At 41.6% G+C, this 25,436-nt stretch overlaps 3 protein-coding genes across 4 annotated transcripts in view; 2 read left to right on the forward strand and 1 right to left on the reverse strand.

Moving 5' to 3' along the window:
- Positions 1 to 10,763, forward strand: part of hectd4 (HECT domain containing E3 ubiquitin protein ligase 4) — a 54,050-nt gene extending 43,287 nt beyond the window's left edge. The window contains exons 62-76 of the mRNA XM_088994705.1: positions 81 to 288; positions 360 to 583; positions 746 to 891; positions 986 to 1,089; positions 1,337 to 1,460; positions 1,686 to 1,876; positions 1,979 to 2,125; positions 2,286 to 2,405; positions 2,478 to 2,633; positions 2,720 to 2,823; positions 5,632 to 5,853; positions 5,953 to 6,119; positions 6,215 to 6,410; positions 6,492 to 6,714; positions 9,000 to 10,763. Of these exons, the coding sequence (XP_088850831.1) occupies positions 81 to 288; positions 360 to 583; positions 746 to 891; positions 986 to 1,089; positions 1,337 to 1,460; positions 1,686 to 1,876; positions 1,979 to 2,125; positions 2,286 to 2,405; positions 2,478 to 2,633; positions 2,720 to 2,823; positions 5,632 to 5,853; positions 5,953 to 6,119; positions 6,215 to 6,410; positions 6,492 to 6,714; positions 9,000 to 9,136 (2,469 nt within the window). The 3' untranslated portion in view covers positions 9,137 to 10,763. The remainder of the gene's footprint in view (positions 1 to 80; positions 289 to 359; positions 584 to 745; positions 892 to 985; positions 1,090 to 1,336; positions 1,461 to 1,685; positions 1,877 to 1,978; positions 2,126 to 2,285; positions 2,406 to 2,477; positions 2,634 to 2,719; positions 2,824 to 5,631; positions 5,854 to 5,952; positions 6,120 to 6,214; positions 6,411 to 6,491; positions 6,715 to 8,999) is intronic.
- A 432-nt stretch (positions 10,764 to 11,195) lies between these two features.
- On the reverse strand, positions 11,196 to 14,958 carry sdsl (serine dehydratase-like). The gene is given in 4 exon segments (XM_088994710.1): positions 11,196 to 12,970; positions 13,053 to 13,177; positions 13,264 to 13,411; positions 13,414 to 14,958. Coding segments are annotated over 4 exon segments (594 nt in total). The 5' UTR covers positions 13,547 to 14,958; the 3' UTR covers positions 11,196 to 12,782.
- Positions 14,959 to 18,221: 3,263 nt separating this feature from the next.
- Positions 18,222 to 25,436, forward strand: part of LOC148899462 (tetratricopeptide repeat protein 28-like) — a 234,124-nt gene continuing 226,909 nt past the window's right edge. For both annotated transcript variants that reach the window (XM_088994706.1, XM_088994707.1), the window contains exons 1-2: positions 18,222 to 18,479; positions 20,353 to 20,652. In XM_088994706.1, the coding sequence (XP_088850832.1) occupies positions 18,450 to 18,479; positions 20,353 to 20,652 (330 nt within the window). In that variant the 5' untranslated portion in view covers positions 18,222 to 18,449. The remainder of the gene's footprint in view (positions 18,480 to 20,352; positions 20,653 to 25,436) is intronic.

Raw genomic sequence — 25,436 nt, forward strand, 5'->3', positions numbered from 1 at the left:
TATACTGTAAAGGCAATGCCTTTTGTTTTTATTCTGTGTTTCATTCTCAGTTGTGCTAACTCCTTTATTATTCATTCCAGGTGCGTTCTCGAGCCAAAGTGGAAAAAATACGTGCCAGTCTCTTCAACAGCAGTGACCTAATTGGTTTGTCCAGTCTGGAAGGTGAAGAGGAGCTAATGGAGTTGACCAACGAGGAGATCCTCACAGCCTCAAGTGTTAACCAAAGTCTGTTTGACACTCAGGGAAGCTCTGCACTGGAAGACTATTTTCTGGACAAATCCATTCGAGGTTTGTATCTGACCATGAATAGTTGCAACATGATTTCTCATGCTGTAATGTTCATTCATTTCTTTTCCAAGGTGACAAGCTAGTTCCCGGAGCACGAGACATTCTTGTGGATATTTTTAAGAGTTGTATGCACTCGGAACAAATGCTCACCCTCACACCTGCCAAGCCAGTGAAAGTGTCTGACGTTTACCTCAGCAAAGAGCAAATCAACTCTCAGACCCCTGGCAATCTATTGCATACCTTCTTTACCAATGTACGGCCTCCGAAGAAAGTACTTGAAGACCAACTCACTCAGGTAAATACCGTATGCAAGAAATCTTGAATATTTGAATCATTGAAAAACATTTTCAAAATGTAGCCCAATATCCCCAAATGTTAACATTCTTGCTCCAGCACCCCAAAGTAACAGGACTCTGCATTTAATCACGGCTGTAAAAAATGACTTGTTTATAACCAGATTCTAAGGAAGTATGGCATTCCCAAACCCAATAAAAACAAATACAGCAAAGCGGGAAAAGAACAGTATCAAGGCAAGGCAGTAAGTACCAAGAGGCCAATCACCAAACCTCCCCCCAAGGAAAAGTCTGTGCTCAACAATGTAAGGTAAGAGTGCATGATGTACATTTTTGCTGAGCATTTAGTTCATGGGTTCTTTTAAGAATTTCAAATGGAATGTGTTGTTCACTATCTCTGCTAGGACTGCGCTCAGTGAGAAAAAGACCGTGCTTAAACCCAAATCTCCGGAGAAATCCAGACCTGATGAGAAGGATGTGGAAAAGTCTCCTGCTAAAAAACTTGAAGGTTCTTCAATAATTGAAACACAAAAAAAAAAAAAAAATCCCAGACAAAGCATAATTGTGACGCAACGTCCTGCAGAATGAATATTTGGCGTTATAGTGATCTGACATTTTTCACACTCAGAATGAAACTTACTTGAAATTGAAATATGAACTGAAACTGTTTAGGAAAATGTACTCAATGAAATTGAAACTTAACGTTTCGGTTGACGAGTGCTGAGGTACCTCTCACACGCCTTTCTTTTCTGTAGTCTCAGAGGAGAAGTACCTGACACTGGAGGGCTTCCATAGGTTTGCGGTTGACCGAGCCAAGCAGGACATCCGCAGCATCTGGAGGGCAATTTTGGCATGTGGCTATGACCTTCACTTTGAAAGGTAAGACAGACCACTCTTAACGCTGCCCAGTCTGACTGAATGTCTAAACTGTATGCTGGCTTCCCAGAACATACTATTCATTTTCTATAAATACACACGTATTTATATATGTGGTCTCTTGGATTATAATGTCAGCGAGTATCCTGCTTTTAAATGCACTGTAATTAATTTATATGCATCTATAGTGCTTGGATTTCCAACATTGTGACCGGAAATCTTTATCAGGTGCACCTGTATAGATACACGGCATGCCCAGAAGACTTGTAGGAAGTGGACTTTAGAAATGGACGTTGCTTTGGTCCAGTACATCAATAGGCTGTGTCGTCACCTTGCTATCACACCAGCCCGACTACATCCCCACGAAGTCTACCTGGATCCCAGTGATTGTGTCGATCCACGTGTGGCCTGCCTGCTTAGTTAGTAACACACTTGAACATCTGTATCTTTTCCCAGGTACTTACTCTGTAAATGACTCAAGTCAATAAATAGTAAACCACCTTTTTTCTTGTCTTTTAAAGATGTGTCTGTCGAGAGCTTGCGCTTGCGTTTTGCTCTGCTGCAGTCGCTCAACAACACACTGGAAAGTTTCTTCCTGCCACTGGTGGAGCTAAGACAGACATGCACTTATCAGAACAGTATTGCGTCCTTGTTATGTGAGGCGAAAGGTGAGCTGGACTATTGTACTTTGCGTAGACGGTAGAGATAAATGCTCGTTAGTGTTCCGTTCGTATCTATCATCGCTAAGATTTTTTTTCTCTGCTCAAATGTCCTGTTTTTACTCACACTTGATTCTTCCTTTTCTTTCTTTTTTGGGGATGCTCGCAGGACTGATTTACTATGACACAAAAGTATCTGTAATGAATAGAGTACTGAATGCCACAGTGCAGCGAGCAGCTGACCATGCTGCTCCAGAGATTACATTGGACCCTCTTGAGATTGTGGGAGGTATTTCAATTTGTTATGCAACCCATATTGGATGTGATATAGCTTTAATGACAACCTGTTAATATCCTGCAGGTGAAATTCGATCTTCAGAAAACACGTACTTCTGCCAGGCAGCACATCAGCTTTCATGCATGCCATCGTCCCAGCTTTGCGTGAAGCTAGCCAGCGGAGGGGATCCAACCTATGCTTTCAACATCCGTTTCACCGGCGAGGAAGTTCACGGCACCAGTTGGATAATCTACATTTTACTTACAACATATCTACTGTCACAATAGCTGTAACAGATTACAGCACCTTTGTTTCTGTCCGATTAGGTGGTTCCTTCAGACACTTCCTTTGGCAGGTATGCAAGGAGTTACAGAGTTCAGCTCTTTCCCTGCTACTGCCTTGTCCCAGTGCTGCAGCCAACCGTAACAAGGTAATGCCCACTGTATGTGGAATTTTTCCTCTGCTGCTCAAAAAAACAACAACAAAAAACATCCATTAGATTAGCATAAATTCAGACGGGCATATGCCATAGTTAAATAGCATGTACGGTATATACAATGTACCATATTTTCTGGTGTATAAGGCGCATCCAACAGCCTTCATTTTCTACAAAAGATGACCCTGCACCTTATATGCAGGTGCGCCTTATATGTGAAGTAATAATGAGCCACAACAGGTCTCGCAACTACTGTCAGCAGCCACAGACTCCATTTGAACCCCCACACACCCCCATAGAAGTAGTGCGTAACCCCAGACTTTACTGTAGTGCCTTATAATGTGATGTGCCATATACAGTGATACCTCAGCTCACAAACTTAATTGGTTCCCAGAAAGTGTGTGTCAGGCAACAAGTTCGTCTGCCGAACCATTATTTCCCATAAGAAACCTTTTTTCTCCTTTCGGCTTTTCCCTTCAAGGGGTCGCCACAGCGAATCAGCATCCTCCATCTTCAGAGTTTTGATTTTCATGTTGGTTTTGGCCAAGCTTTTACGTCGGATGCCCTTCCTTCCTCTGTATTTATCCGGACTTGGGACAGACACAAGAAACCATTAAAATGAAAATAATCAGTTCCCAGGCCCCCATTAAAAAATGTTCCACTAATCAAGCCTTAAAACTACACAAAATATACCTTATTTTATGTATAATAAATGTGCTATTGTATTGTAATTAAAGAAGTAAGAAATATACTGTACTATATAATAAAGTCGTTTTATTTACCTTTGTGATGGTCGTTGATGTTGTTGCCTCTTGATGATCCGAGTGAAGTTGCCGTGCTTTCTCGGCAATAATACCCTCATTCACACTATTGCCTGAGACCGTTGCTTAGACAACACAGAAACACCCTTTGCCACACATAGCAATGGTCAACTTAGCATACTGCTAGTGGGACGCTAAGTTACACAAACGCGCACCTCGTTCACGTTTTTCGATGATCTCCTTCTTCTGCTCGACCGTAATTTTCTTTTGCGCCCTCTTCGGCTTAACACTAGCCTGTGGTGGGGTCTTTTTCGGTCCCATAATATCAAAAGTACTGCACTCGATAACAAACCACGTCCACACTCAAAGAAAGGGGGTGACAAAAACTAGTCCGCCAGCCACTGTGGCGCCGTGTGGTTTGGTTCGTTCGCCGAAAACTAGTTCATCAGCCAAGACCAGGGGTCGGGAACCTTTTTGAGTAAGAGAGCCATAAAAGTAAAATATTTAGAAATGTTTTTCAGCGAGAGCCACATGCACGCGCGCGCGCACATACAAACGCTCGCGTGCGCGCGGATACGCGCACGCGCGGACACTTTTCAACAAAATATCCGAATGCATTATTTAAAATAACTTTGTGATAGTACTCACCGTTAACATGAATGTTTTTCCGTTCCTCGTGTTTGGTAAAATTCCAGGAAAACGATCGGAATGAAATTCAATTTGGTCCAGAGGCGAAGTTACTGCTAGTTAGCCTGCACACAGCTCGTAAGCTTCCACACTTGCTATCTGCAATCTACTTCTTGCAGAAGTATGTCGATGCTAACGCTAACATGGGGCTTGTTAAAATGTCACTGACATCCGACTGTTTCATCGATGGTATTGTTTCATTGCAAATTAGAATCAGAACATTCACTAGAATCAGAACAAACACTTTGAAAATATTTCATAAGGAACAGGCCGAGATTCCCCCGTGCACGCCCGCATTCGGTGATCGAAAGCCGGCTTGAAGACCTCCGCAGACGCCCGCTGTCACACTTCCAGGGAGGCTGCGTCACCCCCCAGCTCACTCCCACCCGATGCGGTTCCCCGCACACACACCGGTGTATTCACGCTGAAGTGCACTCGTTGGGCTCAGTTAAAGGGGCGTTTACCTGTTTCAACATGACGGCCACTATCATCCAATCAACATGGCGCTTTCGGCCATTCTCGGTCAGTGTCATCCAATCAAAATTGCGCTTTCCGCCAACTGCAGCCCCAACGGGAAATGAACGGCGAAAAAAAACGATGAAACGAAAAAGTAAATACATATTTTAGTTTTATCGGCGAGCCATATGCAATCATCAAAAGAGCCAAATATGGCTCGCGAGCCATAGGTTACCGACCCCTGGCAAAGACTATATGCTCGCGAATTTGCGAGGCGAAAAGTTTGTGAGCTCAAGCTTTCGTATGCGGAGGTATCACTGTATTTGGAAAACATTTATAAATTTATTTTATATTTGGAAAACTTTTTCCATTCATTAAATGTGCGCCTTATCGTCCGGTGTGCCTAAAAATGGAAAAAAGTTTGAAAATACACCATTCGTTGGGGGTGTGCCTTATACTATACACCGGAAAATACTGTATAAGACATGAATATATGTACATGGCAGCGTGGGTGCATATTTTTACAGGGCAATGATCAGCCTTTGACCATAATGAGGTGTGATATACCAACACAGTAATGATGTTGGTCATTGTGAGAGTCACTTGGAGAAAAGAGTATTTGTAAGTGGTGCAAAAAAAAACGATTTACTGTAACCGCAGAATTATCATATGAAGATATCGTAATGCAAATGTTTTATTGGGGTTGTGTAGTTGATTCAATCCAAGCAGTGTGTATGTGCGTGTGCATGTGGAGGGGAGGGGTGTTTGGGAGGAGGTGTGGGAGTCGGGTGGTGTAAATGTCGTTTATACTCAGTGTATCTTTTATATCACATCGGTATATACGTAAATAAATTATCTTGGGTAATTGTTGTTTATTTTATTTGATTATTTTGCTTAGGGAAAGTACATCCTGACACCTTGTCCTATCAGCTATGCTGAGGAGCAGTTGTTACACTTTTTTGGTCAGCTACTGGGCATCGCCATCCGTGCAGATGTGCCCCTTCCTTTGGACCTGCTGAGATCTTTTTGGAAAGGTCTGGTAGGTGAGGGCCTCGACCCAGAGCAGGACTTACAGGAAGCAGATATGCTCACATACAATTATGTCAAGAAGTTTGAAAATGTAAGAAATAACACCTGTCCACTTAATTTGTGAAAATCTCCTTTTCCCAGTTTAAACTGTGAGCGGCAATTCAGTCTCAAGTCTGTTTGTGCTGTGTAGGTGAATGATGATGCTGAGCTGGAGGCACTCTGCGCTGAGATTTCCTCCCAACACCATTCGGGCGAGAGTCCCGAGTCTCCCAGCAGGCCCTCTTGTACCTTCACCTACATGACCATGACGGGTGAGGAAGTGGAGCTTTGTCAAGGAGGGCGGAACATCACTGTCAGGTGATTGACGGGAGACGTACTTTTGTGTGTTAAATGAACAGTTTCACTCACTACTGTTTTTTGGTTTCATCTCATGTATGTTCTTGTGTTTGTAGCTGGCAGAATAAGAATGTGTATGCACGGGCAGTACAGGGCCTTCGTTTGAGGGAGCTGCAGAATGTTGAGTGCATGACAGCAGTGCGTGCGGGGTTGGCCTCCATAATTCCACTGCAGCTACTAACTATGCTTAGCCCACTGGAGATGGAACTCCGGACCTGTGGCTTACCCTACGTTAACTTGGAATTCCTCAAGGTATACCAGTCTTATATGCTACATTACCCGTGTGATGGTAATGTATCAATGGGAGTTGAGATCTTACCTTTTTTTTGGTAGGCTCACACCATGTATCAGGTGGGTCTGATGGAGACGGACCAGCATATTGAATTCTTCTGGGCCGCTCTGGAGATGTTTACTCAGGAGGAGCTTTGCAAGTTCATCAAGTTTGCCTGCAACCAGGAACGTATCCCCTTCACTTGTCCCTGCAAGGACGGAGGACCCGATACCGCCCACGTCCCTCCATATCCCATGAAGATTGCTCCTCCTGATGGAGCAGCAGGTAATGGTAATTGTTCTAATTTAACACGGGGGGCTGTTGTTGCTGAATGATGCTCATTTTAGTAAAGTGGTAGAACCTTGTCTTGTCACCTTTGAATTTGACATAGTCTTTGCTGAAACAAGTTGTTTTATGAAAAATTGCCTTGTTACAGGTTCGGAGAGATCGCAGCAGAGAAATGACCACAAACAACGACTATATATATATATATATATATATATATATATATATATATATATATATATATATATATATATATATATATATATATTGATAAAACACACATCAATTTACAGCATTTCCCGATCATGAGTAATTACGCTAGACACAAACTGTCACCTCTATGCCCCCACGTAAAGACTCCAACATCGCAGTTAAGATCCAAAATAGTATACCTTACCGTTGACAGAGGCGGAGAGCCGGCAAAAACACCCTGGTAGAGTAAACTGGACTGGAAAACCCAAAGCTGGACACACGTGCACAGTTCACAGCAGACTCTAACCGATATTGAGGAAAACCCCATCTTATAGACCCACTCTTGCTAAGACAGGTGGCCAGCCTGTCCACGCAGGAGATGAGTCATTCCTCCTCCTTTTCCTCAGCCCCGGACTAACGAGCAATTTTTGGCAGGCACACAAAGGCGTGCGAAAACCTGCAGTTTTCAAAACCAAAACAAATTGGGTCAGTGTGACCGATTGTGTCAGTGTAACCGAACAACCTGTACCCAGGTGTTTCGACTCAGAAAAACAAAAAGGCGAATACAAAACAATCAATGTGAAAAACAAAAAATGAAACTATATATGAGTCAGCTCAGGACACCAATGAACATTTTTCTTCCTTCACAAGTGCAGGAGTAATCGGAAAAAAATGTGCAAGCCAACGGCTGCGCCTCTGAGCCGACAGTCGAGATGCGAGGGTCTGATGAGAACTTTTTTGGAGGACTGAGTTAGTAACAGTTTAGTTGCCAGCCAATGTTCATGATTTTTCTGGGTGACCTGCTGTCAAAGCCATCAATCCTCTTTACCCGGGTCTTGTTTAAAGACCAGGATTCTGTACCATACAAGAGGATGGAAAGAATTGCTGAATTCTAGAGGCACATGCAGGCTTTTGGGACACTGAGTTGTGGCGCCTGAGGGGCCGTCATACCGAGGGCATGGCTCTCGCCGCAAAGCCGCATCTGCAGTCAATTTCTGGCTAGGGATCGGCACTTGTGATGGGGAAGCCCAGGTAGATAATGGAATTGACAAATTGACTTAGTCTGTTACAAAAAATAAAGGGGGGGGGGGTTGAGGTCCATCACCAATACACCTAAATTTTGTTTTCTGCCAGCTTCTTTTGGAGGCCCAGCTTTGTGACTTCTGTTTGGTATATAGAGAGAGCACTGCTGAGGTGTGAGAGGGAGTGTCTGAACGGGGTGGTGTCATCAGCGTATTCCGGGTCAGTCAGGTGGTGGTTGCCTAATGATACACCTGAGACTTACTCCCGGACTTGGATCATACACGGTGGTCAATAACACGGTTAAAAAGGTCAGGAGCAGCCATGCGACCTAGGTGGTGATTAATGATGTGGGTGATCTACTGGACCACACAGTCACCGCCTTCTTTGAGCAGCTCTGCAGTGTTTGCACAGATTCCAGGGGCCTTGTGACCCGTAGCACATTACCCAATTGAAATGGTCACAAAAGCAATGCGTATGTATGAAATGAAATGTTGGCCATCCTAAAGTCCTTACAAATGTACTTAGACTGGTATGTGAAATTAAGGATAGTTATATTAAGTTCATCCTGTCTACTTGATATCTAATTTTAAACAGATTCAATACACTGTAAGAAAAGAATCGGTTTAAAATTAAAAATGAAATTAAGGATGTTATGGTATTTGACTTAGCTTGATTAGAACCTTGGTACCCCCCCCCCCCCCCACACACACACGCACACACACACACACACACACACACACACACACACACACACACACACACACACACACACACACACACACACACCAGGCTTAACAGATTCGGCTTGGATGGATCCCCAGTAGAATTAAATCAAAGGATCATAACTTACATTGTATAGCCTCATGTTACTTGTGAGACAAGTAGTAATCCATGGCAAAACATTGCTATCTCACTTGATCGATTGTGTTGAATCCCACAGCACGCCCGATTATTTCACATGACACACTAATGTGCAATTCCGCAGTATCTGGTAATTACTGGCTTATATTATACTTTACATCAGTTGTGTAGTCAGCGTTTGTGTCATATGTTGTTTCTATGCATGACAGGTCAGCCGGACGCTCGCTACATCCGCGTGGAGACCTGTATGTTTATGGTCAAACTGCCTCAGTACACTTCATTAGATGTGATGCTGGAGAAACTACGCTACGCCATTCACTACCGCGAGGACCCTCTCAGTGGCTGAGACTTGATACCCCACTCCAACCCCCTTTTCATGAAACTCCTGACTCGCTCCATCCATCATTGTACCTGCAGCCTGCTCGCCTCTGAGATTTTCCTCTGATCTACTCTATTAACATCACAATTTGATTTTAGTAGCATTCAATGCTTTGCATGTTGACCCCTGACTTGGTTCTTGACGTTCTCTTCATGATTCGTTTTTTGTCTGTTTTTGTGGGTACCAGGCACTATCATCACTTAACTCCTTCACATTTGTTGAGCATCTGTTCTCGCCACACTGAGGAGTGAAACAACAATTCCACTGGTTAAGGGTCACTCTGCAATGATACAGTTTGGGAGTGCCGCGCTGAAAATGTAATCAGTGCAAAGGCTTCCATCCAAATTACAAATGATTTACTCAGCTGCCACCTGGCGTTCCATCAGTGGGGACGTGTTGTGAAGTATGCCTATACACTGAAATGAAAGTCCAAGTGAAACTGCAAACACACAATTAGTGTAGTTGGTTTGACATAAGAATGGTCATCATGTTGTGTGTAGTTACTGATAACAACAACAAAGAACAAATGTATGCCGATACAACCTGAACCAATCTTACTAAGACTCTAAAGAGATGGCATTTAAGTCATTGTTCCATCTAATAAGAGAGTATTTGGTTTTCCCGCTTTGTGGGGATCCCATTGATGCCTGGCCCACAATTTGCTTTGGCGTTTCACTGTACCGAGTTGTGTTGTGAGACAGGAGGGAGACCTTGTTCTTATGAGCAGCCCCTCCATCTGTGTGCTTTCGCTACTGAATGTGAAACAACAACCCCACTCCATCTCCCTCACATGCACAATCTACACTCATACAATTGCTGGTGGTTGGGGGAGGTTGCTTCAGTTCTGCCTTGGAACCATTTTCTGTCATGGAAGAACAAACTTTTTTTTGCTTTTAAGACCTATACCAAAATGTTTATTTGTGTAAAAATATCAAATGTAAATAGATTGTTACGTTTGAGTATGTTTTATCATTGCTATTTCACTGGTTTATTTTATTTTATTTGCACTACTCTTCCAAGAAAAGATTTGTGAACAACAAAACAAGCAAAAATGTGATCTGTGTTGGATATCCAGTTTGCTGTGGTCTTTATTCTTTTTTTTTTTGGTGTGGGACTGGGGGGGATAATCACTTGTCTCATGCTCGGACGGATTCATTTTCTAAAGCTCATGGTGCCACGTGTTTTCTTGTGCACGTAAAACAATTTGACCTGATCAAAGCAAGTCATGCGACAGAAATGATATGTGACACATTGCCTTGTTGACATGCCAGATACTTGGTGGAATATACCGCTACTATTGGGGACGCACTTGCTTCTACTTCCTCCCAAGGGGGAATTAAATTGGTGATGTAAAGGGCTTAGTCAGAGGAGGGCGGGTTGAGGTAAAATGTGCTGTACATTTACTGATATTTATTACAATTATTTATGGTTGCATTAACTTAACTTTTATTGTCTCACCTCTGCACATTGGAAAGTTAACATCTAAAATGGATTATACATACAGGTGTGAGGAATCGTGGCATTTGAATTTTTTTGTGTCAATAATAAAGACATTTTAGTGTCACAGTAATAAAGACGTCTTCATGTACAAACATCATGACTTCCTTCTCCTCTGTTGAACTTGAAAACTCACTGTGAACTGGTGCTCAGTCAGTGGACTTTGTTACGCATCATAAATCGGGTTGTTCTTTCGAGAATCATGGACAATGCTTCAGTAGGGAACACGTTTTGTCCCCTAAAAGCCATGCCGTTTTTAAATGTAAGACCCCGCGACTGGCTCATGTTACTTCACTTGTAACCCTTGTATACCAGACGCCATGACAGTGCAGCACACTAGTGCACTATGATCTGCTATGACAGTTTCTCATTCCATTTGACAGCCTAGCCATTGCCTAAGAGCATTGGTGGTGTTTCACAGATGGATCATGTTGAGTTGAGTGAAATGCCAATGGTAGGATCTCACATTCCATTCAAATAGGACAAGAAAAATTCAATCGTAGATTATTTTTTTATTTGACCCTTAAAACAACTTGTTTATGAACATCAATGCTTTTATCAATTCATGTTGTGTAAACATAATGTATATTGTAATCTGTAAAAACATATTGATATTGGGAGGGGGTTGAATAAAAAAACATGGTACAGTATGGGGTAATCCAAAAGAAGCAAAGTACTCAAGTTAAATTAATATGTTGGTACTTAGTCTACTAAGTACATAATACAACACGCCAAATAACGAGTACAATAATTGATATAACTCAGTGACGTGCGGTGAGGTTCATGGCTGGTGAGGCACTGACGTCATCAGTCAGATTTACAAACATGAACTATATAGAGTAGCTTATTCACCATTTGATTGGCAACAGTTAACGTGTTTTGTTTAAAATGTTATGTCCACATTCTTTACATAAACTGTAGCATAGAAAAAAAAGAATTAGAAAAAAAATTGTTATCGTGTTACCTTTACTTATAAATGAAGTCCATGCGCCGCTCCTTCTGAAGAAAGGCAGCTATAACTTCTTTGTAGAAGCCTTCCTTATCTTCAGTTTTAAAAGTCTCTATTTCTTTCAATTTAGGTATGTAATCCACCATTCTGAAAATATGGCCAAGCAACACGAAAAAAATGACTGGATGGTTGCACTTAACTTGCGAACTGTAGCTTGCTCTCACTAATTCTATTATTCTGCAGCCAAGGAGGCGCAAGAAGAATCTATAATCACCAGCGCCCCCTGTCATGAGGCAGGAGAACTGTGTGCCTCACCTATGCACACAGTTTTGATTAAAATAAAATAAACACTGTAGTACAGTGTTTATAATGTAAAGTGGAGTGGCTCTACATTGTATACACCAGCTAATCTGTAGACATTTAGTTCATATACTAAAAGTATTTGAACACTTTAATAACGATATGCAGAGGGACAGCAATGCGGTCTCACTGCAGAGCAAGCCAGCACAGTTCGCATAGTGATTGCGCAATCCATGGTGAGGCTCAGCCGGCTGCTGCCTCGCCGCTCGTCTCCACTTAGTATTTGAACGGTAAATGTGAAAATTCAGCGATTTTTGAAAAAAAAAATCCAAAAATGGTGAAGTTAAATGGAAAAGAACTTTTAAGTACAAATCACTAAATAAATATAACTGTTTAATTTATTTTTTCATTTGATATTTCCATGATGACAGGTGAGGCACGGCCTCACCTGCCTCCCCTGACTGCACGTCACTGATATAACTACAGCGAGAGAAAGAGCGACCGAGAGAGATACAGGACCTAATCTATATTCATTCACTCCAGCGAAAACTGCACCAAATATCCCTTGCTTGTTATTTTTCAATTCCTCAAGTTAGTATCGAGAATATTCAGAAATATAATTTATTCACTCATTGGAGTACCAAAACACACACAGATCTATTGGTTTTGTTTATCTACAGTGGCTCCAATTATATTTAAAGACAACACCCTTTCTGCCATACAGCTCTACATCTGTCAGTCCCTGTGCTCACTAAGTATTTCACAGTCTGGAATGATTTGGTCTCTGGAGCATATGGAAAACGGAAGCGCGAGGAGATGATGGAAAGGCAGGAAGAAAAAAGGACAGTAAAAAGAAGCACGGCAATGCTAGAGAATACCAAGTTGTTTTTTCAATCTGTGTAGCTTCTCCAGCCTGATGTTGTTGCACACAACAAGGACCACAGTGCCAAGCTGCCTCTCTAGCTTGCCCTCACCCTGCACCCTTTTGATGACATCGTTGTACAGCACCGCGAGAACAACACCACACGCGGGCTTCACCAGAATCTTTTCATCATCTGCACACGGAGGAACATGCAGAAGAAGTCAATGTCACATCTGATTTTGATTTCGAACAGATCAGGTATAGTTGGTAGTTACCTACAAAGTATTCCACGGCCTTTATGGCCTCCTGGTCTGTAAATATTTCTGATCTGACAGTGTGCTCCTGCACCAGTTTAAAAGTCCGTACAGATATCCTTGTGAGGCCTAGTGTGGTGGCAACACTGTGAAAACAAAGTTGCCTTGAGCCGCCGCAATCACCCACACGCAGTGAATTTTGTTAAAATAACACCAATTATTGCTAGTGTACCTGGTCATAGCAGGTAAAGTGACAAGCCCCCCTGCCTTCATGACTGTATTAAGGCTGTGAGAGCCAACGGTCTCCATGGCAACAATTCCGCCATTCGCCCAGCCGACACACCACAGGCCCTCCACTCCCCCATTCAGCAGCCCACCGACAGTACGATGGCGCCTGGCTTCTGTTTCTTGTTTTGCTCCAGTTCCCGTACTAGCAATGTGTGGCCCTCCCTCCAAATGGAGCTCAACATCGATGTCACTTCTCCTCGGCTACGACGGGAACATGGGCTTGACATGTATTACATAAATTAGCTAGTTGTTTTTGATTCTTAGCCTGTTTCACGTAGTCATAACAGAATATTTACTGGGCCTTAGAAAGGTATTCTTATACTTAGTGTGAACTCTCTTCCTCTTTATCTCAACGCAATATAATATTTTGTGGGGAAAAATATCTTAAACTGAATAATTTGTTTTGGATTTTTTAAAAACCAACCAGATAATGTCACGTACCCTAAATCAGTGATTGTCATGTTTTTTTTAACGATGTCCCCCCTGTGAAATGTATTTTCACCAAGTTTTCCCTATTCAGCACAAATCATTGTTTTTAGTTAATATCAACTACAGAAACAAAAAAGAAAAAGAATGAATAGATGAATGTCGGTGCCATTTGAGTGTCATCGCTGGACAGCTCTGGGGCGATTGTGTTTTTTTGCGTATGTGATGTCATGGGCAGCATCTTCACAGCCCCGCTTTGTTCAGCAGAAAGGTTGGTGCTGTTGGACTGCAACTGGATGGATGAATGGCTTAAGGAGCCCGCGATGAGAAGGAGCGTCAGCGCAGATGCGTAGGTGCAACTGTCGCGGCTTGGAATTGAAGTGGATTTAAACAACTTTACAAAACAACAAGCCCAAATAAATTATATTTCTGTTGTCATGGCAACCAATGACTCAATATTGGCACCAGTTACAGGCCGACCCGTTAAATTTGATGTCAGACTGGATCGAAAGGAACTCAAATTCAGTTGAATTAAATTTAAGACAAACTACACTGCTTTGAATAAGAACAAGGCTGTGAACAGAGACCATGTTGCATATTTAGCTTTTGCCCACTATATTTACAAACGTTTTCGACTACTCAATTGCATTTTTTAAGGGACTTATGGTGACTCAGGTGTGAGTGTGATGGTCATTTTTGTATGTGTGCCCTGCAATTGGCTACAACCAGTTCACGGTGTACCCCACCTATTGTACAGAGACAGCTGGGGTAGCTGCCAGCACCCCTTGGGATCCTTGTGAGGATATGCATATCAGAAGGTGGATGGATGGATGACACGGAGAATGTGTGCAAATAAGTGGTGTGGTCAAACAAAATCAGGGTTGACCAGATTAAACAAAAAAAAAAAAGGTTGGCATTCCATCACGAAAACCACCCAAAATATACTCTACTGAGGAGGTCTTTAAAGAGTGGTAGAAGAACAAGCTTATTGATGTAATGGAGTTGCCTCGTCAGTCTTCATACGTCAACCCAACAGAGAAGCTGGAAGAAAGCTGAAGTTTCTTGGCTGAAATTCAGATGAGTGGGCCAAAACCTTTCTCAGACGTGTGCAAACCTGATGATCAACTCCATAATGTTGCTAACAAGACTTTCTCCACAAAGGACTACTACCTACATGGCAATGAAATAACACACTGCCTACCATGAAACAAAAAAAAAACACTTGTAAAATCCAAATAATAATTTCCCCACATTTTTTTAGACCCAGATAATGACAACTTGGCAACAACTACCATCATTGACTTCAGTTCATGGGTACAGTATACTTTTTTTATCATGTCATACATGTAAAGTTTCAGAAAGCATAAATCGGGAGATTTTCGTACTCGTGGTGTGTGTTAAAATAACGTGAGTGTTACAGAAGTGTAAATTAGAAGTAAATAAAATACAAAAATGCTTTCATTGTTATTTATATATGTGTGCGTTACTTGCGGGTTGGTGGAACGCTGACGCTGAATCCTCCTCATCTGCAAAGAAAATCACGCCCACTCCAATTTTTGGTGTTCAAGAGAGTCCAATGGTTTGTTTGTAGCGCCTCCTCTTGATTAAAGGCTGCAATAGCATACAGGAGGACGTCCGTGTAAACTCAAATCTATGAAAAATCTCCTAATTCGCAGATGTCGTATTTTCCTAGTATAATTTTGTTGCAAATGTCCATGTTCCAGGGGTGCTTGCTTCAAGTATTTAGGAATTAAATCTAAATCTAAAATGGAATCTGAGATTTAAGTGTGGCCTTTCCTAAGATACTATGTACCAGTAGAAGGGTGTCTCTCCCAAAGTTGGCAGCAAAACATCTGTGTAAGTAGTACATAAACACCTAAAAGTTAGCAACCACTCATTAGATGACAGTGAGGTTAAACTCATAGTGAATGAAAATAGATGGCTATAAAGGGGAGTAAAAGAAAGCCATTTTTACAAAACAGCAAAACCCTTCACTAAATCGCCATGGTGGTTTAAGTTTCAATTTGGATCGTGCTTACAACAGACTTCTTTAATGGTTACCACATAGACTTAGTCATGCTGATGAGGTGACCATGGCGAATGGGGCAATCAGGGCCAGTCATACAACGTAATCAGACAAACAAAAGAAGTAATCAGATTAGCTTCAGGGAGTTGTCCACTGCTCCCCCCAACCTTAGAGCAGGGACAAATCAAAGCAGAGGTCCGGCACCACCACTTCTGTCTATTAGGGATATATATAGGGCCAGAGCTACCAGCACCATTTTAGTTAGCTGACGAAGCTCTTTGGATGAGGAGCGAAACGTCCGACACCTCCGAAGAAGTACAGATGACGTCTGAACAAACCTTTTCATACAGGAGGAGTTCATTTTGACAAATGTGTTTAAAACTATTGCGAAGGTCAAGAAAATGACTTTCGCAATGGCAACATTTCATTCAGCCAACACGAGTTTAAAATATCTAATTATCTTTGGGGACATCACATTCTATTCCCCAAACAAGTGGATGTGTTCAGTCTTTGATATAATTTAATCCATGGTAATCCAGTGATTATTTGATTTTACGTTCAGCTATTGTTAAAGCGCTATATAAATTAATGTTTGTATTGTATTGTATTGTTTCCCTCCTCCACCAGTGACGTGAAGTCAGAGGAGGCAGGTGAGACCGTGCCTCACCTGTCATCATGGAAATATCAAATGAAAAAATAAATTAAACAGTTATATTTATTGAGTGATTTGTACTTTAAAGTTCTTTTCCATTTAACTTCAGCATTTTTGGATTTTTTTTAAATCGCTGAAAAACAAGCATTGCTGTCCGTCTGCATATCACTATTAAAGTGTTCAAACACTTTTAGTATATAAACTAAATTACTACGGTGTAGCTGGTGTATATCATGTAAAGTCACTTTACATTATAAATGTTGTACTACAGTGTTTATTTTATTTTTATCAAAACTGTGTGCATAGGTGAGGCACACAGTTCTCCTGCCTCATGACAGGGGGCGCTGGTGATTAGAGATTCTTCTTGCGACTCCTCGGCTGCAGAATAATAGAATTAGTGACAGCAAGCTACGGTAAACAGTTAGCAAGTTAAATGCAATCATCCAGTCATTTTTCGTGTTGCTTGGCCTTATTTTCAGAATGGAGGATTATATATCTAAATTGAAAGAATTTTCTAAACTTTCAATCAAAGCAGGAGATAATAATTAAAGGAAGACCAACAATGGACTGTATAGCTCACAAACGGTGAGGGATGGATGTAAATCTCCTGGACAGCTTCTCAGCTTTTTGGCTCGGAAGGATCTCATTGAAACTATTCCTGGGGCGACAACGTTGCTCCAGCTCGTGCTCACTGTTCCAGCTACTACAGCATCAGTGGAGCGCTCATTTTCAGCACTGAAAACACTGAAAACATACAGTCGGAACAGGACTGATCAAAGACGACTTTCTTTACTGGCAGTGATCTCCATTGAGACAGACAGACTTTTTTTCTATGCTACAGTTCATATCAAGAATGCTGACATGACATTTTAAACAAAACACGTTAACTGTTGCCAATCAAATGGTGAATAAGCTACTTTGTAGAGTTCATATGTTTGTAAATCTGAGTATGATGACGTCAGTGCCTCACCAGCCATGAACCTCACCGCACGTCACTCACTACCCTGCACGTACCCGATTCAAATGGTCAGGATCACTATCAGACTTCTGCCAAGTTAGCTGATGACCTGATCAGTTGTTGGAGGAGTGAAATGTGTAATACCGCCTGGATAAGGGCTACCTTGAGCACCCAGTCCGAAACCGACTGGTGTATGTCACTTGCAGGGAACACTGGCTAAACGACCACTCACATTCATGCTTACGGCCGATGTACAATCTCTAATTATCCAACCATGCATATCTGACAAAAAGCCAACGTATCTGAAGGAAACTTATTCAAGCATGGGGAGAACAAAAAATTCCACTGGGAAGTTTTCGCTAAGATTTACCCCACTGAACTTCTTAGAGAACGTTGCAAAAGTTCTACTTATATGAAAACAAATGTCGAATAACAAACGTGTTGCATTTATTTATTTTTGTTCTGTAATTATATATGTCGAAGTGTAAAATATAAGTGTGACATAAAATGTCAAAAAGAGGACTGTCTAAAGGTGAACGTGAGGACAGGAAAACCAAATTAAAGTGAAATCAAAAAATAAAAAAGTGCAATAAAGTGAATGCAAAAAAACAAGTCATCGGGTGGGCAAAGAGTGCTACTGCCACTCACCCTACAGGACGTACTCGTGCCCGGTTTGTGTTGAAATTTAAGAAACACAAATAAATACATCCGCGTTGGGCTCGGCGTCCCTGTCGGTTCAAAACACTTGGTAAAAGCGGTGGCAGTGTGCTCTTAATGTCGTGACTGAGGTTGCCACCTCACAGGATTCAGAAGTCGTCCTCTATGGCAACAGCAGGAAAAGAAAAAAAGGAAACCATTTGACAACATGGCGCACTTTCCCTGAGAAAACGTTCTGCTGAAAGCCACTCACATTTACTTTGGTGGACTTTCACTGCATTTTGACGACTCTCGCCTGCAAAGTGGACGGTGGAGTTTTTTAGAACTCTTAATTGCACGAAACGTCGTTTTTTGAAATAAAAGCCGAGGAGAAGCAATGTGCTGGGATGAGAGCAAAGGACCGGAGCCAGGATGGAGAAACAAGGGACTTTGAAAGAAAAGGTAAAACAGATAAAAACACATCAACGCACCCAAACAAAGCGGCAATCGCCTCCGTTGTGTTCATGTCATTGGTCGCACAAAACTTTTTTAATCTCGCACCCAGCACCGGAAATGACCATTTGTGCACGAACCTCCGTCAAAACCTATTTATTGATTTTCCAGTCAAGCGTGTCGTAAAGGCATGCACGGTACGTACGGGCGTGTGGTCAACTGCGAGTCATGATGGCAGTAGGAAGAGTCTAAATTTGATTCAACTACGAATGTGTTGTATTTATCTTGTCAGATTTTAACCTTTGCACGTATGTGATTGCAATCCAACAGAATGTGCGATTGTGGATGGACAATGATAGGATTGTGCCTTCTTATTATGGAGGAATCTGTGAGCCAACAGACCTAAATATTCCATCCTCCTCGTCATTTTGATGAGTTCATTCTTTTAATCAGTAAACTCAGTATGCAGTATTCTTCAACGTGGGTGTCTATTCTTTCCATTCTTTCTCCTGTGAGCAAACATTTAAATGTCAAAATGACAGTTATTGTCAGCTGCGGCGTGAATGATAATGTTTATATTACCAAACAGACAAAGTGTTACTTCTGGTCCAACACCTTCTAAAATGACATGCAACACAGCACAATATTCGTGTTATTTTCTTTTTAACTACCGTTAGATATTTTATTGCAAAATCCACCAAATGATAAAAGGGGGAAAACATATTTGCGGGACAGCATTTTTTTGGACCGTTTATATGAGAAACAATGACCAAAAATTACAAGAAAAGTGACACTTCATTATTCCTTTATATTTCCTCAACCACCCAAAGCTTGTGTTGCCTGCCTGTGTTCTATTCTGACTGCCTCTGGAAGTAATTACCAAGACTGCCCATATCCCAGAATTCAGTTTGAGAAGGAGGTGTGGTGAGAAGGTGGTGGAAGGGAGGCCGGCCCAGTCACAAGCAGCAGGGGATGACTTTGAAGTCAGTCGTATATTTCGAGCCATGCACACTTCTTCTTTTCCTTTCGGCTTTTCCCTTCAAGGGGTCGCCTCAGCGAATCAGTGTCCTCCATCTTCAGAGGTTTGATTTGCATGTTTGTTTTGGCCAAGCTTTTAGGTCGGATGCCCTTCCTGACACAACCCTCTGTATTTATCCGGGCATGGGACCGGCATAAGAAGACACTGGTTTATGTCCCCTTCTGGCTATAGAACAAGCAACTCTATGAACTTAATAAAGATGCTCAAGAAAAGGCTCCCAAACACAAAATGGTCATCGGCACAGCAACATTCAAAAAAGCAAAACAATACTCACCATTTGATGATGTATGAATGGCTCGCTTTTATACTCATTTGTTAGTCGCAGGGGTCACAGTAGATTAACAAGCGACATCTTGGGCTGTGTTTCACCGAACTCTTGTAACTTTCTTCAATGAGCATGTTAATGTCGGAATGGTTTAACCTTTATGCAGTTGCATAAGGCCAAGCTTGCATTGCCATGATAGCTTTTTTACACACTGACATTGACTGTGCACTGAAAGAGTATCCAGAAAAATGCTGTTTGCAGTTGCATTCACAATGTAATGAAAGCCAAGACAAAAGCTTTCTAAAAAATGGCTAGTTTTCCAAAGATGTTGGCTTGTTATTCATTGAAGAAAATATGCTTGTCAAGGGTATCTCATAAGATATGAATGCGAGTGTGAATGGTTGTTAATCCGTATGCGTTCTGTGATTGATCGAACCTCCAAGCTAATATCTGTGAGGGCGGACGTGCTAATTACCGCGCCACCACATATACTTACACACTCCCACAATTATGTCCGAGTTCAAGCAGACGACTTTTGACCTCAGCCTGACTTTCATCTTCCCATTCCATCTCCAAAGGTTTCAATCTCCGGCTCTCGGACAGTGGGCCGAACGGTGCGCCGCGCCTTGGTAGACAACGGAACCCGGTTCGGTCTCAGCAAAGCAGAGTTCATGGAGAAAGTTAAACGCAGCAATGAGGCGTGCCAGCGGGGAGACTTTCAGGCGGCCATTGAGTTATATGGTGAAGCACTGCAAGCTGACCAAAAGAATTGTGTCCTGTACAGTAACCGGTCTGCTGCGCTCCTCAGCCTGGGCCAAACTCGATCAGCTCTGGATGATGCAGAAAAAGCGTGCAAGCTCAACCCTAAATGGCCTAAGGTAAGAATTGTTCAGTTTATTATTATTATTATTATTATTATTATTATTATTATTATTATTATTATTATTATTATTATTAAGTTATCAGTTTATTACTTTTTTATGCTAAGGAGTTCTATTTGCTGCCACTGTTTGTCATAAAATGTTAATTGTAAAATTATTCTAATACAACAATTTATATTGACATAGTGTGAGTATACTCCAAAACTGATTTAGTCAGATGATGTTGTTTAAAAAAAAGAAAATCCCTATTTGGCCATAAAATCAAAGGAAAGTAAAAACAATAGTCAAGAGTCCTCTTGTTTGAGTCCTATCCATACACCACGGACCATCCGTGTTGTATGTAAATGTGTGTGAAGAAAACGTGACTAAATATACTGCCTTATTTTTGGTGTATATTTGTTACATGACACAATTCCATCATTGATTTGGATCCCAATCATCACGAGAAGAATACATCCCTGTTTTAATTCACCAATGGCATCACAGATAAAATAGCGTGGATAAAAGTTTCATGCATTATCAACGTGCGGAGTAATTATTTCCCATTTTTAGTGTCATTGCTCGTCTGTGACCACAAATGACAAAAACGTTATCTTTCTGCCAGGATTGTTTAAGAATTTCTGAACGAAAACAAAACAACCAACACCACAATAGCATTCCTCTTATCCATCAAGTTGTCCAAAAAATTACCACAGCTATCCAACATTTTGGCTTCCTCTCTGTGGCCGAGCTCACACAGTGAGAAATATTTTAGCAAGCGACACATAGACCATCACACAGCCTTGCAATGTGCAATGTGTGTGAAGAAGTAATCTGTACCTTTTATCCTTTAGTGTTAGAAAGTTTGTAACCATGGTAACTACACAAGAAGAGGAAGAGTTCAGCATATATTCTTGAGAAAACTGTACAGCTAAATTCAAAAGCTTTTCTGCTCAGCGATTGTCTCGCTAGTCATCAGTAGCTGATACATTTTTGGAAGTTCTTTTCTTTAATCTTGTCCAAACCATGTGCACTATTAACCTGTGATAGATTTCACATCACTTGTAGCGCAATTCCTCACAGCAAGAGCGGTCATATCGATTACATGATTTAGCGGGGAGAGAGTCTTTTGTCTTTCCACAGAGAGATTGATGATAATGTGGGAGAGTGATATTGACTCTAATTTGTCACCACGGTAATTCATCACATATGTTCTTTGGTCTGAGGTCAGGTCACGTATCTGCAGATCCTCAGGTAGGTTTTCTTCTGATGGCAATGCAGCAAACCTGTCAAATTGTATTTGACCCAATGATTTTTGGGGCACTTGCATCATCCTTCACTGACAAGTGTTCGCGTCTACCGTCTTCACTCCTGTTGTCAATTTGCTTGAAGGACACTTTATTCACATATTTCACTACCTATTGCCACACTGAAGTAAAATTGAATCACTTCAATCAATCATGCCGGTTGCTCTTCTTTGTCTGCTGTCCAAGTACAAAGCAGTCTTTGCGGTGTGACTGCGGGAGGGAGCCGGTATTATGCTCCTTTTTGCTTAACTCAAGTTTGCTGCTGTGGCCGCACTGTCAATGGCTCGGCCTCGCCATTATGTTCTCATTTTGTCCACAAGGCAAACATATTTATTTATGATACTTTTTCAAAAAGAGGGTTCGTGACTTATTTTCCTTGAAACACCACTAGGTGACAATGTTGCCAAATACACTGTATGTAGTTTGTTGTTCAACGTCTTGACGTGTGCAGAATGAAGAGGCGGTCAAAGCCATTTAATTTTACAACTTGCCTTTTTTTAAATTTAAACTTCTTTTTATTATTTCTTTTAGCATAATAAAATCTCAAACATTGTTTAACGTGGGGGCACAAATGAATATAATGTTCTCTTGCGCTCCTATAAATATTTGAATAAAAGGTTATTTCACTGCACTGCAGAATGGACAAAACAATGAAATGAATTCCTGTGAGTATGGCAAAATGCTTCACAGTGTTGGCTTCATATTCATCCATCCCCAACAGTACGTATGAGCAATTCCGTTCATCTGATTGTGAAGGTTGTTAGATGTAGCAACGCGGATGAAAGTGTGGTGACATTCAGATCTTGTTTGAGTACATAATATCATCAATCATACCATCCCATGACTAGGCTTCTGGATTGGCCTGTCAACTTTTGACAGGCATGATTTTGCTGCCCCAGGCACCAGTGAGCAGCCCACCCTCCCGAAGAAGGCTGAGAGGTGTGAAGGACCCCCCCCCCCCTTCCCCCACCCTCCACTCACCATCGAATGTGTCAGCTCTTACGGCTGTGAGTGCCAACAAACACATTCAGAGAGAAGAAAGAGAATCTGCAGTTTAATGGTCCAAGACATCTTTAGGTCTTTTGTACCTCACCCTGGTTCTGAATATAAAATGCATAACTGATAGCGAAATGGTATGGTATGGTATGGTATGGTATTTCACAGAAGAGAGCCATGTCTCCTTGCATTTTGTCTTACTGAGTCAAATGTGGTAGGAGAAAATCCATTTAGGTCTTTTTCCTTTCCCATATTTACTGTAGCCGACAGGGCAAATCAGTTGTAAATGCAGAAATAGCAACTCCCCCCAAAAAAGATTCAAACAATAGACTGATTTCAAAACAATCAACATAGTATCCCGGAATTGTTCAGTTTTGGCGGACTACTGTGTTCCTCTGACTTCCACAGTAGTTTGAAGTGAAAACCATAATGTGTGTATCAAACTTTAGCCATTACTTTTCGACAGATGCCTGTTCTCTTTTGTTGTGCTTTGTACTCTCCGGGGTGTTTGGGGGATTCTTTGTTGGCCCATCTCACCTCAAGCATTTTTGTTCAGGCAAGTGACTGGGAGGACAATAACTTTCTCTCGATTGATGCCTTGCCTGTTGGGCTCCTCCATCCGCTACTCCTCCTCCCTCTCTCCGCTGCCGTTTTTGTGGCATGTTAAATAAACTAGGCTCTCTGCTATCACTCCTGTGCTCCAGCCTGAGAGCTGACAGGAGAGTTCCCCTGGAGCCAAAAAGACGAGTGGCACTGTAACACTGAGAGGCTAGCATTTGCATATCTTCTGATTATAGCCTATGATGATGCCTATCGAGGGTATTCTATCACCTTGTCATAAGCTCTTATGCAGTTAATGTCGAAGTGCTACCAATGTCCCAGATGATGCCATTTATTGTGTATATATAGGTTTTTTTAGACCAAGCAAAAAAAAAAGCCCCTGGTTTGACTGAGACAATGACAATAGAAAAAGGTCATTGCACATGGCATGCAGAGAGGAGATACAATTACAGCTGCAGCATATCCAACATACGTGTGAACAGTGGCGGGTCGTGGATTTCATTGAAGGCCTTCAGTCGTGCTCCGTCTGAATCACTCTGAGTGCGGTATAATTTACTACACATGCACTACTGGGTGCCGATATCAAGGAAGTAACTTGTGACTTGAAGAAACTTAGGAAATACTGTCGTTATCGTTTGAAGTTTTACAATGAACATTCATGACAAGCTCATAAAATTGCTATATTATTAGCTATTTTTGCTAGCTTTGGAGCAGGCCAACCTTTCTCTATGATGTCCATCTATTCTTGAAAAGTCCGTCTTGAAAATGGCTTTAACAGAATATCTGCAACTAAATCCATTTCTTCTCCTCCTTCAGTTATTGTGGGTTGACAAAACCATGATTAATCCAACAGCAGCTCGCAACCGATCCGGTGTGCAAGCTCTGGCCAATATGCTATTATTACTAGCGCCTAGTGATCCTATGATTGGCTAGTGACTTGCCAGTCATGTAACTAGCACAGTTTGCAAAAACTGACATTTCCAGCTCGAAATCTGATTGGTTAAAGGAACACTTTCATCAACATTTATTTTTACGCTCCAAGGCCCGCAGAACTGATTGTGAAGGCGTACGTGTAGATTTCTGACCCTGGTAAAAAATGATGGCTGAAATGTGATTGGTTAAATGCTTAAATACGAAACACATCTGCAAGCAGCACAACAAGGGAAAAGCAATGACAGGAAACGGAAAGACAGTTTGCAATAGTTAAAAAAATCATGGACACAATATAATTAACATGAGTCTGTGATTCCGATATTTTTAGGCTAGCAGAGAAGGCCTTGCAAGCCCTTACGGCCCACCACTGTGTGTGAACGATGCTAAACTGCTGATGACACTTGAAAGCTTCTTTTACACAAATGCTGGATGATGACTGCTTTTTTCTATATACAATGTAGAATTTTTCACCTTATTAGAGCAGTCAAAATTCCCTTCACTATAGATTCAATGCAGTTTTGAACAGCAAAATATAATATGAAATTGGTGCGAGAGACTGCATTCACATCATTGTTGTCACACCGCGAGATGAAACACCTTGATGTAAGCAACTAAATCCTGGGAAAATACATTTATATTGTTGAAAGTAGCACATTTCGTAATGGTGACCTTGTCTAATGCAAGTGATCCAGACCGCATGGGCAAAGCTACTGGATAGCACTGATGTGATTGATGTGATGACAAGGGGCATAGCTCGTGGCGGCGTCCGTTCAAAGCCCAGAGAAGGCACTTTCTCGTTCCTGCAAGACGCAGCATGGATACCTTTGTCTCTGTCAATACTTAAGCACCAAGCCGCCAAATTAGTGAACAGACATGTGTGCAGCGGACACATCACTAAACATACATTCTTCGGCAACTGCGCTACCTTGAGCCTGTCAGTTCTTATAAGCAAATGCATTCACATAAATTTACAGGTCGCCCAAAACTCAATGTACACTAGCTGTG

Source organism: Hippocampus bargibanti, linkage group LG04 (genome assembly GCF_051943395.1).
Source record: "Hippocampus bargibanti isolate YZ-2025 linkage group LG04, ASM5194339v1, whole genome shotgun sequence".
In the NCBI taxonomy this organism is placed as follows: Eukaryota; Metazoa; Chordata; class Actinopteri; order Syngnathiformes; family Syngnathidae; genus Hippocampus; species Hippocampus bargibanti.